Source organism: Seriola dumerili, unplaced genomic scaffold (assembly GCF_002260705.1).
Source record: "Seriola dumerili isolate Sdu_G_001 unplaced genomic scaffold, Sdu_1.0 BDQW01000372.1, whole genome shotgun sequence".
NCBI classification, from domain to species: domain Eukaryota; kingdom Metazoa; phylum Chordata; class Actinopteri; order Carangiformes; family Carangidae; genus Seriola; species Seriola dumerili.
This window is the reverse complement of record NW_019174627.1, coordinates 1-16,982: the sequence shown is the minus strand read 5'-3', so window position 1 is coordinate 16,982 and position 16,982 is coordinate 1. Positions and strand designations below refer to the sequence as shown.

At 41.8% G+C, this 16,982-nt stretch overlaps 1 protein-coding gene across 1 annotated transcript; it reads right to left on the bottom strand.

The window, feature by feature from the left end:
- Window positions 1-2,338: 2,338 nt before the first annotated feature.
- LOC111233140 (dickkopf-related protein 2-like) lies at window positions 2,339-5,322 on the bottom strand. Its single transcript, XM_022760898.1, has 6 exons — window positions 5,313-5,322; window positions 4,896-4,925; window positions 4,417-4,592; window positions 3,551-3,707; window positions 2,945-3,079; window positions 2,339-2,763 (listed from the first exon to the last, which is right to left on the bottom strand). Exons 1-6 carry the CDS (start codon window positions 5,320-5,322, stop codon window positions 2,339-2,341), a joined length of 933 nt encoding a protein of 310 aa, XP_022616619.1.
- Between the last annotated feature and the right edge of the window lie 11,660 nt (window positions 5,323-16,982).

Genomic DNA, 16,982 nt, shown 5'->3' with positions numbered 1-16,982 from the left:
TCAGTTTAAACGTAACGTTAGCTCTGTCAACTCTAATTCATTATTATCCAGGAACAGCTCCCACACAAGGAACAGGGTTTTGTTTTTAAACATAGACTGTAAACCAACAAAGCAACATGGCCATTAGTTAGCTAGTGATATGCTCCTTGGCTCCCTGTAAGTAAGCTAGTTAGTGAGCATGCTAATGTTTACACATTACATTAGAGCAGATAAAAACACTTTCATCTATTTCTTACACTTTTGTGTTTTTCACACAAGCTAAAAAAAAAGTCAGGAAATTACAAATTACAAAACCTAATGGAACCTTGTAGTTGGTTTTAGGGGCAGCAATTAGGAAAGTCAGATTTTTCCAAGTTTCCCCATCAGGCGATAGGAGCAGGAATGTTCAGGGGTTAGAAAACATCTGAAGTGATTTGGGGAGTTAGGACAAAAGTTGTGGATCAGATCAGATAAAATGTTCATGTTGAAATTGATATCTCAGACCTCAGATGATTTTTAAAATTTTACATTTTTTATAACCTCTGTTCCATTAAACTGTTTTTTTTTTCATTACAAGATTAAGACAGAAATCATCTGTAAGCCGTCTGACATATATTTAAATCTGCAAACAGTTTAAATATCTGAGGTTGGGCTTTAACTCTGTGGTCATAAATAACTTCTATCTGCTCAGATGGGATCATTTCCCTGTGTCTTCCCAGGCCTGTGGGGACGTCTTTTCCTCTTTGTTAATCTTATCACCAGCCATCAGCTACTGGGAAAAACATTCACTGCTTGGTTTTCAGACACGTGTGGTCGGAACAGATGGAGGGCTCTCTGCCTCCGACATTCAATGTTAAATGCTCTATATTTTTGGGAAAATGGAAGCTGTAGGTCGACGTTGCATAGTTTGGTAATAAAGATTGGATACCTGGGGAAACAGCTCGTCTGGCTCTGACATCACCTCTAAAGCTAAAATATACTTAATTCACACACCTGAACATCACATATTTGCCTGAAGGGGCATATGACAACATATGACTATTCTTTACTATTCAAACAAGGCTCTCTACTGAACATAATAACAATCTGTAAATAAACGTGAAAAATGCTGAATTACAAGGAAAAGTTACTCCTTGTAATTCAGCATTTTTTCTAGTATTGCTATTTTTACATAAATAAAGAATCTGAATCGGCTGCTTCTTTTGGCCACATAGCGTAGCAACATAAATATCAATGTTCGTCCTACAAACCAGACGCACAGACATGTTGGAAATGACAAATGCTTTTAATCATAAACACCTGATGATTGAGTCACAGATTTGTCTAACGTTACAGAAGATTGCTTCTCTAAAGCAGTGGAAATAAACCCCCGAAATAAACTGGCAGAGTGACACATAAACAAATAATTACACCGACATTCATCCAAAATATACAGGAACAACTTATAGAAAAATAACTCTCACAATCAAAACAGTGCAAACCTCAGGCCTTAAACTTTGGGTGGGGAGGCAAAATGTCACACTTTAGGGAGTGAATATGGATTTAAAGGGTTTCCATGGACGCCCGGATCATGTTTCACTTTTCACCATCATCTTCCTCTAATTGAGTCAGAATCACAATTTCAACCTCAACATTTGTATGACTTTCTTATTGTGAATTGAGAAGATGGAAAACTGAATAAAATACAAATTTGAAGTGACTGAAATTGGTTATGTGAAGCACGTTAGTTATCTAACTCAAACTTGAACACCATCAACTTCTATCAGTGCAATTCAAGACTTTTGTATTAGAAACAGAATATGTTGAAACACTTCTGAAATTAGTGAAAGTAAAAGCACATTGTTTTCTATTGTCGTGAGGATAAAAATATGTTTTTATTTTCTAATTTCTAGTCATTTCTGCAGTGTGGTTTTTCAAAATAATAGCACGTAATTGATCCTCAAAGGAAAGGAAAACCACAACACACTCGCAGCAGGTTTTCAATATTAATGCTTTTTCCTGTCGGTGTAAATGGGGTCAAACTGGATTTTAAAGTGGTTTCAGTTCGTCTAGACACCCAGGAAGAAAACCAGATCTGAACCACAAAGAGTTTCACATCCGGCCGAGTTTGCGTGTGAATGCAGACTGACAGGAAGCTAATTAGCATCGAGATACTGGGACAGTTTTGAGGAGGGGGGAGGAAGGGAGGGTGTAAACAGGTATGGTTATTCACCCTTCCCGCCGTTTTCACTCTGTCTCGTTCTCTTTTTGTCTCTTGCCTCTCGCTCCCTCTGGGGTCGGTCATGGGCAAAGAGAGGGAGGTCTTTCCGTCCTCTCACCTCCCCTCCGTTGGTCTGTCTTTCTTTCCGTCCGTCCATCCTCAGTTTTTCTGACACACATGAAGTCTCGTTTTTGCCACTGCGGGCAACGACGACGACGGCTTCGCTGACGATGAAGACTTTGAAGACAGCAAAGATGTGTGAGGAGACGAGTGGCGAGATGAGGAAGAGGACGACGCAAACTTGGACTTCGCCGCCGCCGCAAGCAGAGATGATGATGATGATGATGACGAAGATGATGGTGATGAAGGCTGGGCGCCAGGCTCTCTCAGCGTTCGGCAGCTTAGCCCGTCCCCACACGGGCAGCGCTGGAACAGCTCCAGGCCGTGGTTCCCTTTCCGGCGGTGTCGCGTGCAAACCTGTCCCTCCCGCAACACGGGCTTGCAGATGCGAGTCCAGAAGTGACGGGCGCAGCACAAACTGTCCGAGCAGTCCAAGGAGCGCAGACAAGGATCCCCGACCTGACCTGGACACACAGAGACGGATGCAAAAACAGTTAATGATGTGTGAAGGAAGACAAACAAGAACCATGTGATCCTCTGCTGGGCCAATCAGGAGACAATAAGTCACTTTTGAAATGTGAAACAGGAAGTGTTTTATTTCCAAGACTTTTAAAATTGAACAAAAGAAAGTGGACAAACATTCACCTTTACCAGTCGTCCCTTTGGCATCCGTTCTTCCTCTTTTCCTCCATCCTTTCTTTTTAGACAGTGGACTCATCTCTGCGTCCGAGTCCGGGATCCTCTGAGACATAAAACTGTCGATGTCAGGAACACAGATATCTGAGGGCAAAAGAGAAGAACCATTGTTTTATTTATCATGAATGTTTCCATAGACTTTTCACAGCTGTCAAACACCTGCATGGTCACAAAAGATTTTTAGTTTAAATCATTAGATACTAAATCAGAATTATCAAATACATTAATGTTATATTTTAAGGCAAAACATTAAGTCATAATTTTGACCTATAATTCTGATATGCAGAAAGAAATATCTGTTTTTTCATTCCTAACATTTAATATTTTTTTGGGTAGAAATGGACTTCCATATTATTCTCATCTTGTCAGTTGTGTAAATGTATTATCTTTAGCTGCTGGTTAGTGACTGTTAGTTACACTCTTCACATTTAAAATTTTTTCCTATACAACCTATACCAACAATAATAATATTTAAACAATCAGACAACATTATAAAATAAAAAACATGCCATAATTTCAGACACAAGCTACACTGTATTTAAAGGCTAATCTTACTGTTACTGCAGTGGTTGCCTGGGCAACACATGCCGTTCCTGTGGCAACGCCTCTTCCTCCTGCGACAGGTCTGGCAACGGGAATGGGCGGGGCCTTTTGAGGGGGCGTGGCAATAGCTCCCCTCACTGCACTCCAGGTCGCTCATGCACTGGTAGAGCTGAAAGAGAGAGAGAGAGAGAGAGACACTGGTTTAGAACTGAACTTCAAACATTGTAACACTGTTGTCGATAAAGTTTAAAACATTGTAACAGATTTAAGCCTGTAGAATTCTGGGGCTTTATTTGAGTATTTCCATTTGATGATATGTTCTACTTCTAATCCATGACGTTTCTGAGGGAAACTTTTTACTTTACTTTTACAAACTGCATTTATTTGAAATTTAAAAAAATACAAAACATTGTTAATATGTTCCATTGTATGTTTTGAATTTGTTTGTTTTAAACTTTGATTTGGTATCACATAATCTTAAATATACATTTCCCCTCTAAACTTCTCATACGGCTTCATTTAAACAAACTTTTTTGAGGCTTGAACAAGTAAAATCCTCCTATATTTAAAACAGGCAAAGATCAGAGAAAAGTCTGAAAAATGATCAGATTTTATGTCAGAACTGTGTTGTTTCTTTCCTCTCCATTTATTGTCTGACGACCCCTCAGATTTACACAGTGACCTTTTGGACGGGTGCAAACCCTAGATTGGGAACCAGTGGACTAAAGTAGAAGCTGACTAAATTGATCTAATAATCTAAATATCAATAAATACTTTTAGTACGTTAGACTTTTACTTGCAGTATTTTTCACACTGGTACTTCCGCTTTAAAGTAAAGGATGCGAGTACTGCTTCCAACAGATGTAGTTTCTACTTACTGTCAGGTCCACACTCGGCTCCCACGTGCTACGGTTCACCGGCAGCGCGTGCCCCTCCCTCAGAATCACGGTCCTGATGGAGTTGAGCCGGACACGCGCCTCTCCGCCGCGGGAACACGCCAACAGCGCGAGCCCGAGGCTCACCATCAGCACCAACCGACGGCTCATGACTGCAGCTGGGAAATAAAACACACGTTAAATATGAAAACAACAACTCGCCACAACATGTCAGAGAGGGAAAACTCGTGTCTTTGTAACAGTAAATTAATAAATATCATATGGCTACATTTTTATTTTAAATGTCTGTATCATCTGAGTTGATGAAACTTTCGGATCTTTAACTTAAAATAAGTTGAAGAACAACCAGACACACTTTAAATCATGTTTTCTAAGCTCGTGTATCAGTGATGTAAACAGCAGAACTACCATGGAGAGCTGACAGCATTATTATTATTATTATTATTATTATTATCTCTTACCTGCTGGTCGCAGAGTCAAGTCCTTGTTCTCTGAAAGAAGATTTAAAAAAAATACCTAAAATTTAAGATAAACGGTCACAAATCCCGCTTTACTGCCGCTGTCGAGTAGGTAAGTAGTAAATCCAATGTCAGATTTTCTCTCGTTTCCAGAATGTCAGTAAAAGATAAAAGATGTTTTCTTTTTTTTAAAAAGTCAGAAATCAAAGCGGAGTTTGGCGCGAGGAAGATGCAGCTGTTCCTCTGCTGCTGTGTTGACAGGTGAAAATGAACCCGGATCCTGATCCACTTTATAGGCTGCTTCCATGCTGCCACGCGCGATCCCGGTCCGCCCACAGCCCCGGCCACGCGCCCCCCCCCGCCCCTCCCTCACCACACATCGATACCCGCCCTGCACCCCCACCCCCTCCTCCCTCTCACCTGCAGCCATCGATACAGGTAGAGACAGAGGGGGATAGACATATTTGTTTGTTTTAGCTTGTAGAGAGCAACAGGAAAAGTCCCATAAAAACAAACTATTTATTTAGACCTGAGTGTCATGTTTGAGAAAACAGAAACAGATTTTTAATATATGGAGGATTCGTAAAAAACATAGTTGAAACATTTAAATCAGCCTCTTGCAAAAAGCCTGCAGAGATGAGGAAACAAAGATCTGGTTTTTGATTGACCTGATTAAAGTTTTGTACATACACATATAGTAACTTAAACTCTGTAGAGGTAAACACAAATCCCATGAAATAAATATTTGTTTTCACTGGAATTATCACTATTTATTGTTTGATAAGATAAAAACAGAAACAGTATTTTTTAAGCATAGATAATGCACAAAATGGCTATTTTAAACATTAAAATTATCACTTGGAGAAAACCTAAAAGGTAAGGCAAGAAAAATACAGTTTTGTAAATAAAAACAACCTGAAACTATGACGCTATAATGTTTTTATGAGCAGTAATGGCAGAAGTATTCAAATCTTTTATATCTTTACTTTTACTTTTACTAAGTAAAAGTAGCAAAACAAAAGTGCACGAAAACTCTAAAAGCAATAAAGGTGCATTCAAAATATTTACTTTAAAGTAAAAATATAAACATATTAGAACCCAAAAAGTAAAAGTACACATCATGCAGTAAAATTGCCCATGTGACTAAACAGTATACTATTTTTACAGTATTTTACTGTAGTAGTTGGTTAAAGTGGAGATAGGATTTTTTTTCTTTATGTTCTGTTTTGTTTTCTAAAATGTGTCAAAACAGAAGCATAAATCAGCATAAAAGCCTCCACTGGTTTGGACTGGTGTCTCCTCTGGTCCCATCTGTGAGACGTGATGGAGGAAGTTCACAGTGAAGACAATCGCTGCATTCACAGATCAGTTTACCAATTGTTATCCTCACCTGGAGCCACCTCTCCCTTTCTGTCGTCTTTACCTGACTGCAAGACTTGAGCCGAGGTGGACGACAAACTCTGAACCCTGACTGGTTCAGTTCGGGCCTCCAACACGACTTTGAGGGATCTGGTTCTAGTTTGACATGTTTAATCTGAACCCGTCCTCTCATTGTCTTTGACTCTAATGTGGTGACACCACAACTGGACTCTCGAAGTTCACATCGGGTCCTGGTTTTGAAGATGCTCATCAGATGATTCTCACAGTATCCAGGTTTACGAGTTCTGATGTTTGTCTGTTTTGCATTTGTGTTATTTTCAGTAACTTGTTGTGGCTCGTTTCCACCAGTGATAGAAGAAGTGCTTTGAAGTGCTTGACAATGTAAAATACTCCATTACAAGTACAAGTCCTGCGTTTCAAATCCTACCTGTACACTCATGTTGAGACAAAACATTTGGGAATCACTGGTTTAATCTTTAGAGACATGATGCACTTTATAAACCGATCACTTTTTTTTAATGTTAAAATTTGTAATTAAAGAACTTTGCCTCCATCTTTGTGAACATGGTCAATAATGGATGAAATGCAGCTGAAATGAGGCTTCAGATCTCGGCTTTGTCATCAGGGGTCAGCTGGGTCAAGTCTTAAAGGATGTTGTTGTTTTCTGATTCCTCGTCAAGAGTTCGATGCTCACGTGTGTCTTGTCTGTTCAGTCCGTGGATGAACTGAAATGTCACAGCGACGGTGGGTGTGGTTTCAGGGGGAGTCACACACTAGTGTTAATGACGTGGGTAACGGGCCCAGTGCAGGTCTCAGGTTTTCTGACCTGTACCACAACAGAAACTGGTTTGGATGTCTTAATAAATAGACTTTATTGATCCTGGGAGGGAAATTGTGAAAGGAAAGCACTCTAGTGACTGGAGCCTAAATCCAATGCCTTAGACCACTTGGCCACGCTACCTCTGCACCATTGACCAATCGCTGCTGGGACCTTGGTACAGTTGCCACCGATGGCTAGTTTCATGGCTAAATAAATACAAAAGGAAAACTCTGTTGGTTTCACATATATACTGGGTAGAACAATATACGTAATACAAGTGTACAGAATGGACGGCAGCAGATCAGGGAAGGTAGTCCAGACGTCCTTCTCCTGAGCCATTCCCAGACCAGATGAGCTGTATGATCTCTGCAGGGTGCTCTGGGTCTATCCCGAGGTCTCCTACCAGATGGATGTACCCAGGAGACCTCCATCCAAACCACCTCAACTGGTTCCTTCCGTTGTGAAGGAGCAGTTTCCTCCAGGTGTCAGAGCTCCTCACCTGACAGAGGAAACTCATTTCAGTTGCCTGTATCCGTGATCTCGTTCTTTCGGTCACTACCTAAAACTCATGACCAGAGGTGAAAGTTGGAACTAAGATCTGCAAGAGCTTTGCGGTCCAGCTCAGCTTCCTCTTGACCACAAAAGTCCACCTGTCAATCTCCCGCTCCATCCGACCATCGACCAAGACACTTAAACTCCGTTCCAACCTGAGGAGACCAATCCGCCATTTTCTGGCGTTAACAGTTGCTCAAAAAAATAATAAGGTCCTTGAGGGTCTTAAGGTACTTACATATTACATAATAGCGTTTATATCACAATTTTCAGAACTATCTCAAGCGTGCTCCTTTTTGACTCCATCTACACTGTACAAAAGGTTATTTGGCCCAAATACTGAAAAACTGAAGCCCAGTTTTTTGTAATTCTCCAAATCGCTTGTGAAAACAAATCTTTACCGATCTGGATTCATTTGTTTTGGTGCGTGAAATTGGGTTACCAAAATTGGGTTACGTAAGTCTTACGTTCATAAAAATAGCACAACATGTGAGTGAAATAGTAGATAAATGTAAAATAAATGCCTAAAATGAAAAGTGTTGTCTGTCCTTCTACTTTAACCACACTTTAGAGGCCTTCTAGCTCCGGCTATGAGTCACATACAATCGAGAATATGAAATGTAAAGTGGAGAGTTGATAGATTCAAAATGCATTTAAACCATATACGTACGCTGTGTTCTCACAAAGATATTAATAAAAACATCTGTCGACCTCAGAGGGTTAAGTCGTATCTTACAGTGAATTTCAGCCCCTTGCAGACCTGGTACGACGACTGTACTTTTAGACAAAAACCAACACGGTCTCAGTCCGAAAGTCCCGAAGGTGGAGGTTTGGATACAGAACAGAGTTGATTTAGGTGGGACTCGTTTAGATGAAACTCGTTAGCATTCATCCTCTGGGGATCATGAATGAAAAATTTGGGCCAAACCATCCGACAGCTGTTGAGATGAACGTTACCACATGTGGCTGAAGACAGCGGGATGATTCACTGCCTGTAAGTGTTTCTTCGGAGGAGTTTTCCTCTAACATCATATGAAAATCACGTTCACACACGCACTGATTTTACATATCGGTCTATCTTGATGACAATTAAACTCGTGGCCTTTTATCGGTCACATTTAACCTTTCCTCACTCAGGAAACAGTGACACCTCCCCGTCTGTTTGTGTGTTTTAATTGTGACGATATGATCATCGATGGTAGATAAGATAAACACACACACACACACTGAAACCACACAAACAACAGTCAGTCATTATGGGATCATTCATTCACATAACACACACACACAGTTCACCACGAACATGCACACACACATTTGCCTTTAGATAAATTGTATTATGTCACCAGTATCACATTCACACCCCTCACACACCAATTTCCTTGAATGTTTTCCTTACATGTGTGTGTGTGTGTGTGTGTGTGTGTGTGTGTGTGATATCAGTTTATCTAAAGTGACTTCAATAGAAGAAAGGAAAAAGCCCTTTATTTAATCTCAGCTCAGGATACATGCGAGAAAAAGAGGAAGAAAAACAGTAAATCATTAAAAACACTAAAAATAAAATTTCTATAAAGTCACATAAAATATACTGTATATTAAATATGCAGTACAGAAGCAGAACCTTTAAACTGTTCTGTCCATCTGTGTGCAGATTGTGAGTGAATAATGTATCTGCTATGTAGGAATGAGTCCTAAAACCAGGAAATACGTTAGCACTTTAGCACGGCCGTTTCCTCGTCCAGAGGTCAACGACCTTTTGGTTTGATGACTCAAAACATTTTCAGGTTTTATTTTACAACATAAAGTACTTCAGTAAATACTCCAGTCCTGATTTTTTTCTCTTTTAACAAGCTATTTGTAAGTTTTGCTATTGCTACATAGCTAACGTTAGCATTAACAACTGTTTTCTTACCAGTCTGGACAAGAGCTTCAAGACAAGAGGTTATAACACGTCCTTAGAGCAGCTGCTTCTTCCGGACAGACTGGACGCTACAGTGACCCCGACCGGGGCTAGCTGGTTAGCATGCTAACTTCTGTAGAAGAAAAGAAGTGATAGAAATAGAAGCAAAACAAGAGGGTTGTTTTCCACCTCTGGAGACAGATGTTTGTGAGTAAACTAATGAGGTTTACTGTTGAACTCACAACGTTTCTTCTAGACTGGTGAGTAAACAGCTGCTAATGCTAATGCTAGCTACATAGCAACAGTAAAACTTACATATACCCCCTTTAAAAAAGGCTGGTTGCTAACAAGTGTCTCGTTGTGTTTATACTCACACTCTTGCAAAGAGATGCAACATCAGGAGAGGCAAACCAGGGTAATGTTTGGAGCCCCTAAGGGGACAAGGGGGCCCCTGAAGGCCCCTGGTTTTGGCATCTTTTGCAATGACAACTATGAATCTTCCTAAACCTCATATGAAGACATTTAAACATCAATACAACAAAGACTTTCATGAGAGGAAAGAAGATCAGAAACATCATCACAGGCTCAACACTGTCGACACAGAGAGACACATAACAATAAAACAATCTCTGTCCCTGGGAGGAAACTGAAACTAATACAACACACACACACACACACACACACACACACACACACACACACACACACACACACATATATAATTGGGTGCAGTATCGAGGCTTCTGGCTGTTTCATCAGTTTCATTCATTATTCTGACATGATAAAGCACAGAGAGAATCCATTTACGCACACACACATACAAGTTTGTGTGTGTGTGTGTGTGTGTGTGTGTGTGTGTGTGTGTGTGTGTGTAGCTGAAGTATCTATCAGACAGGTCAACACTGCCATCGTGAGGTCAGTGTGAATGTTGCAGGAAGGACTCTTCAGAGGTGTGGTATTCAGTGCTGCTGCTGTTGTCAGGAGCAAACATCTGGATGTAGAGCTGAGACTTCAGGCTGCAGGTTTCTGTGACTCGCGTTTAGGACACACCTGCACAGATGTGAAGCCCTGTCTGTCTCCACACAGTATCTGATAGGCCAGGGGTGTCCAAACTACGGCCCGCGGTCCATTTTTAATTGGCCCGCAAGAATTCTTTTAAATAGAATAGAATATGGCCCACACTTCAACTTTTGCCTGAGTGTATTGCACTTCTCCGTTTCAACACCAGGGGTAGCTATTGTTGATCAAGGCAGTTGCTCCAGCAAAAAGGACAATAATCAGAGAAGAAATTTACCCCAAATTACTCAACATGGCAGAACCAAAGAAGCGAAAGGTAGATGTATTCCACAGTACCCGTGTGTTAATAAGCGTGCACGTGCAAGTACACATGCAACAAATATCAATAATGCGCATCAATTCTGTTGCTACGTTTCAAACGAACGTTAATAGGTGTGTTGCTAACCCTAATAACTTAAATAACAAGCTTGAAATTTAGCCGGTCCATTTTCCACTGTACTGTTTTTTCTCTGTGCTGTAAATCTTCTGTCTAAATCTGAGGCTGCTGTTCTGAGAATGAGCCAAAGCTTTTTCTGAATAAATCAGTTAAGACCCATGTATGGAAAGCTGTGATGAAGGCAGTTTTGTTTTTAATTATATTCAACAATATAACATATTTGTCCACTTTTAATTGATTTTTCTAACTTTAATACACTAAAGTTAAGGCTATATACCTCATTTCTAGTAAGTGGCCCAGCCACGTCTATATTTTTATGCATGTGGCCCTCAGTGAAAAAAGTTTGGACCCCCCTGTGATAGACCCACAATGACATTTCTGAGTACTGGTTATTGCTTTGAGTTTTTATTATTCTCATTATTATCCATGTGCCTCTAGTGATGCAGTACTGACGACTCTCCTTTATGGAAAGCAAAGGTTTGTTCAGAAATGGGGGAAGTAACAGATCCACCCAATCAATCACACCGCTATAACCAATCATCAACAGAAATAAAAAATTAAAAAAAAAATAAAAATAAGTAGATAAATAATACATGTAGAAACACGTCATCAGCTGTAAAATACACTTCCTCTCTCCCCACCACCGCCCCGCCACTATCGGGAACCGGATAACGGAGCACCGGGAGGAGAAGTCTGATGTAAGTAAGGCTCTGTTTAAATATATTATTATTCTTCCTACAACTTTATATGTCTGTGTGGCTGAATTTACCGACACGTCACGTTAGAAAAAGCGGGTTGGTACCGGCTGCTTCAGAGACGTTGAGTCCATTTCCACATGAGACGATGACGTCATTTTATTTTATAGCCTTCTGTAACAACCGAGTAGAGAACGGGTCGGTGTTCATCATGATCAAGTGTAAATAAAGCGCGAGCACACCAGTAAGAGCTCACCTACACCGCCACCAAAATAAAACATCATGACTCGCATCAGAATTAGGAGAGGAGGTGCGCTCAGCATCACATTGTCATCTGAACTTCCACCATGTAAGTCGATACTCTGCTTCAGTACCCTGAAGGACGTTGTCGTGGAGACTGTGTCCAGGGAAACTAAAAACAGCTGAGAAGAGGCAGCACAGGTAGGTTTTCCACTCTTGTGTCTGAGCAGGTAAAAAACAGCCTTTCTTTGTTAAAGATCAGAAGTTTAAAACTGAAACCGTGTCTCTCACTGAGCCAGTGGCCGATGCTTTGTCATGACATGAGTCATGACAAAGAAAAGTGGGAGAGAGATTGTGGTTAAAGGCAGGGTGGGTGGGGTTGGTGGTTAAGGTTTAGTATGGCAGACTGGGAGTGGTGGTAACACTTCTCCAGACAATATTCTCCACATGTTTAGTTATTGCACATGTGAGGAAGCAGCATCATGTGACAGACACAGTTTTAGAAGGAAAAAGCTCATGTTGAGGTTCTTCTTTTCTTTTACATTTATTTCTGTAATAACTCTGTCTGCTCTGTAGTTCAACTCCTCAAACTTCTGTCTGCAGATATTTTTCATGCTAGTTGTCAGTGCTAATGTTTTAGCTGTTAGCTGTAAGGTTCATGGCTACAAGGGTCTGGGTGAGTTGTAACAACAACATTTTACTGTGTACTTGTGTTTGAGACCACAGTAACTACATTTCCTGTTTGTGTTGCCGCGGTAACACCTACACCCTTTAATAGCAGACACATAGTTTGTATTAGATTTTGAAGGCAATGGATTAAAAGAAACGTCCTCGCTCTGCCCTGTTTGTCATTTTGAAAAGTTGCAGAAGCAGCAGCACGACAAAACCTCTGTGTTTCTCTCAGGACGTGGTAATTCTGAGAAACGAGAGGTGACATTATGAACAACGGCTCGCCTCTCTCCTGTAGTCGGGGTCTTTGAAGGGAGAGGAAGGCGAGTGTGGGGGGTCTTTGTGGTTTGCTTGCAGAGAAACAGAGCAACAGGCTTTGATCAGAGACACGTTGTTGCTCGCCCTGAGGTGTATGAGGCGTGAGAACGTCTGTGTGAATATCACGTCTTCACTACACAATCCACTTCCTGTAATCTCTCAGTCCATCTAAAACACATTCACACAACATTAAAACAGACGAGTCTCTCCTCCTTCATCAGTGTTGACTTCATTATTCAGCCTCGGAGGTCGCCGCTTGTTCAGTGTCAGCATCTTGAGGTTCAGTCTGGCGAGACCGGAGGAGCTGGGAATCGAACCAACGACCTTCTGATTAGTGGACGACTCCTCCTGAGCCACGAGGAGGAGAGGAGCCAGGCTGCAGCTGCTGACACTCGTGGTCAGATGTGGAGTCATGGGATTGGAGGAGTTATGCGACTCATGTGATTCACATAAAGCAGCTTCAGCGGCCGTCGTACGGAGGACTGAGAATCCCCTCAAACATCATTACTTTATGAAATATGAAGAAATCATCATGTGGTCCGGGGGGACTTGGTCGTGGTTCACAGAGCTGCTCAGTCTGTCTGACGGTTCTGCTCTGAGTCCTGTTTCCTCCCGGCCTCAACATGTAACCCCTCACACTGTTAGATTACATCCAGACATGTCAGCATTTTAGATCTCTGCTGCTGCAAATAGAAATCCTAATTTAGTGTCTGCTGAGTCCAGTTCCCTCCTTATATTGACCGACAGCTGACAGTGCGGAGGACTTTAGGGATTCTGGTTTTAAACCAACAGCCAAAAAAAGCAAACAAAGATATTCAGTGTAACATGATCTGTGTGACGCAGAGAAGATGGACAGCCACTGATTCATCCAGACTAAATGATGACTGTGTTCTTGTTCAGGTGCTGAGTTTTCACCACATGCCTCCCACTGCACTTTCTGTTTCTCCTGGCTGTTTCACACTGACGACGAAAGTGCAACGTAAAACCACGTTCACACTGAGTCTTTACAATAACTGACTGATTTTAAAGGAAAAGAAAAACAAAAGATGAAGAGATGGAAGAAGAAGGAACAGAGACACAGGACGAGTCTGAACTGAGCTGAAGCGGATCCTCAGTAAACACATTTCCTATCATCAGTATAATTATAGGACGCAGCGTTTCCTTTCTTCACATCCTCTCATTCATTTGCTCATTGGTTTTCTGAAACGCACACGTTCATTTTAACCCTCCCGACTCACTGCTTCATTAATGATCAACTGAATTAAAGCGGCAACAGCTGATTGATCAATAATCTGCATCTTTTCTTTGCTCTCCTTCGTCACACGTGATGATAAACTGAATCTCTGTCTGTTTTCCAGACAATAAGTGACGTGTGAAGACGTCACCTTGGGCTGAGGGAAATGATAACACACATTTTTCTGTGTTTTCTGTTGGTTAATAAACAGAAGAGTTAATCCATTAATCGAGAATATTGATGGATAATGATGTCGACCGGGGGAGAGGCTCAGGTTTACCGTCTCTGTAATCCACATCAGGATTCAGCTGCAGCTGGAAACAGGAAGAAACAGGCAGGAAGCTGCTGGTGTTTACAGGTTACACAGTGGGGTACACTCCTGAATGCATAGGACTGAAGGCGGGAAACATTTGGTGCGTTTCCATCCATCTGTTTGTATTTTCATTTTCACTTTACGTATGAAAAACCAGAGAGAAAATGTCGACAGAAGTTGTAAAAGTTTCTGTGCAGATAAAAAGCAAAAGTGAATGTTTTTCACATGATTTCCCATTATCTTCTTCTTCTGTGGTGGTTTAATGGTCGATTGGAGACTGAGCTCCATCAGCTGTTTATCAGTTCATATTCAAACAAACAGCAGAGGAGGGAAACAAGCTTTAATGCACATTCATTCTCTTTTGCTGGTTTTCTGGTAACCGACGGCAGAAAGAGTCGTTGGGCTCGTTAGAGACGAAAGGCGTCTCGTCTGGAAAATGTTTGAGCGGGAGGCAGTGACGAAGTTTTCAGTCGGTGAAGTCTGCAGTTTGTTGTTGTGAAGATGTGCTTCAGTATGAAGAGGGAAACGGGAGGAAAAGTTGCAGACTGATGAAGAAATGACTCGTGAAACTGTTGTCTCTGGTTTCACCTGTAGTTTCTTCTCTTGTTTTCAGACCGGCAGAAGAGCTGAAGATGAGGGTTTGTCTGCAGGAAGAGGAGGGCCGAGCCGAGTCTCCAGGAATCACCTGCAAGTCCATGAACAGTAACATGTCCCTGGGACACCCTCTAAATTTCAATGAGTGTGCATCTCTACTCACAGAGTAAGACGACTGTTCAGCACAACACACAAAACACCACATGTAGGAAAGAGCACGTGTTGTTACTCATCTCATACTGAAATGTATTTTGTTCTTCAGATGTGACTGTGAGAGCAGGAGAGCAGAGGCTCTGACTGTAAGACAGAGTAAGAAGATGCATAAACACAGAAAACATAAAAAAGAAGTCAAAGCTGAGCAGCGGGAAAACTGTGATAAGTGTAGATAAGAAAAAGAAAAGAAAGAAAAGGAATAAAAAGATAAGAAAAAGAAAAAAGCAATTGGTTGTTATCAAGCAATGTCATAATTTCACCTCTTTAATTTCATCTCTTGGATCGATATTGATGATGGCGCTAAAGGACAAGGACCAAAGATATTACAATTCAACCTGAGGGGAACATGAACGTCCTGTTAGGATCATACTGAGGACTTTGACAGAACTACATGAGCTGAATCCATGAAGATATATCTGTGGGAAAACATACATGATGAAATCTGTTTGATGAAACTACCTTCATTTCCACAGAGAGGGGAGGACGAGAGGTTGTGGTTGTGTAAGTTTAAACTATGGATGTGACGTTGCCTCACACTGGGACCAGTCCGGTTCATCAGGAGCCGGTGTTCAGGGTGGAAAAAGATCCACTACAACACCTGCGCTACAGACATTAGGTCAGACCGGACCTGCAGGGGGTAAGACCAGACATTTTTACATTAAAGCTCTGAAAGGCTTGACAAAGTCCTGGCAGCTTGTCTTATTTATCTTTTGCTTTACAGTGAAAGACGGTCTGCAGGAGGTTTTACGTCAACATAAGATCAGTGTGAGGAGCAGATGTGAACATGTGACTGAAGGAACTGATAGAACAGGAAGTGGAACCCTCCTCAACAGGATCTACACTGAGCTCCACATCACAGAGGGACAGAGTGAAGAGGTTAATACCCAACATGAGGTGAGGCAGCTGGAGACAACTTCCAAGATGGAGACCCTCCATGACGCTCCAATCAGGTGCCACGACATCTTTAAAGTCTCACCTGACCAACAGAGAGAAGACATCTTTAAAGTCTCACCTGACCAGCAGAGAGAAGACATCTCTAAAGTCTTACCTGTCCAACAGAGACGCCACATCTTTAAAGCCTTACCTGTCAGACAGAGAGAAGACATCTTTAAAGTCTCACCTGACCAGCAGAGAGAAGACTTCTCTAAAGTCTTACCTGACCAACAGAGACCCATCAGGGTGGTTCTGACCAACGGCGTCGCTCACGGTCCGCCTCGGCGTTGGAAAAACCTTCGCCGCGATTGCAGAAGTTCTCTCTGGGACTGGGCAAGTACGGGATTGGAGACCCAAAGATGTCAGTCTTGTGGTTCTGCTTTCGTTCACTGGGAGCTGAAATCCATGATCAGAGATCAGCCAGACACAGTCTTCTCAGGCTGCTCCGTGGTTTTCTCATCCAACATTACAGAAAGGTTCAACATGCAAAGGACGCAAGCGTCGCTGTCTGTAAAGTTACGCTTCATCGTTTGACGGCCTCGGTGATGAAAGCAGACTGTCCACCCTGGATTTCAACAACAGGGACGTTCTGTGTCTGACTGTCACACAGGACGTTCATCATCAACGCGAAGACTGCTGACAACATATCCCTCATCAGGGGGGAGAGTGCGTGCGTGTGCCGCTCGGTCTCCTCCGTTACGTGGATAGACTTCCCGACGACCGGCCGGCGGCCCAAACTCAAGATCCTGCCCTACATGTGTGGAACTAGCTCCAGA

Coding starts and splice junctions, on each gene's coding strand:
- LOC111233140 (XM_022760898.1), bottom strand. Junction 4,593..4,895: donor CTTGACTCTGCGACCAGCAG/GTAAGAGATAAT, acceptor TTTATTTCCCAG/CTGCAGTCATGAGCCGTCGG. Junction 3,080..3,550: donor AGGCAACCACTGCAGTAACA/GTAAGATTAGCC, acceptor TTTTGCCCTCAG/ATATCTGTGTTCCTGACATC.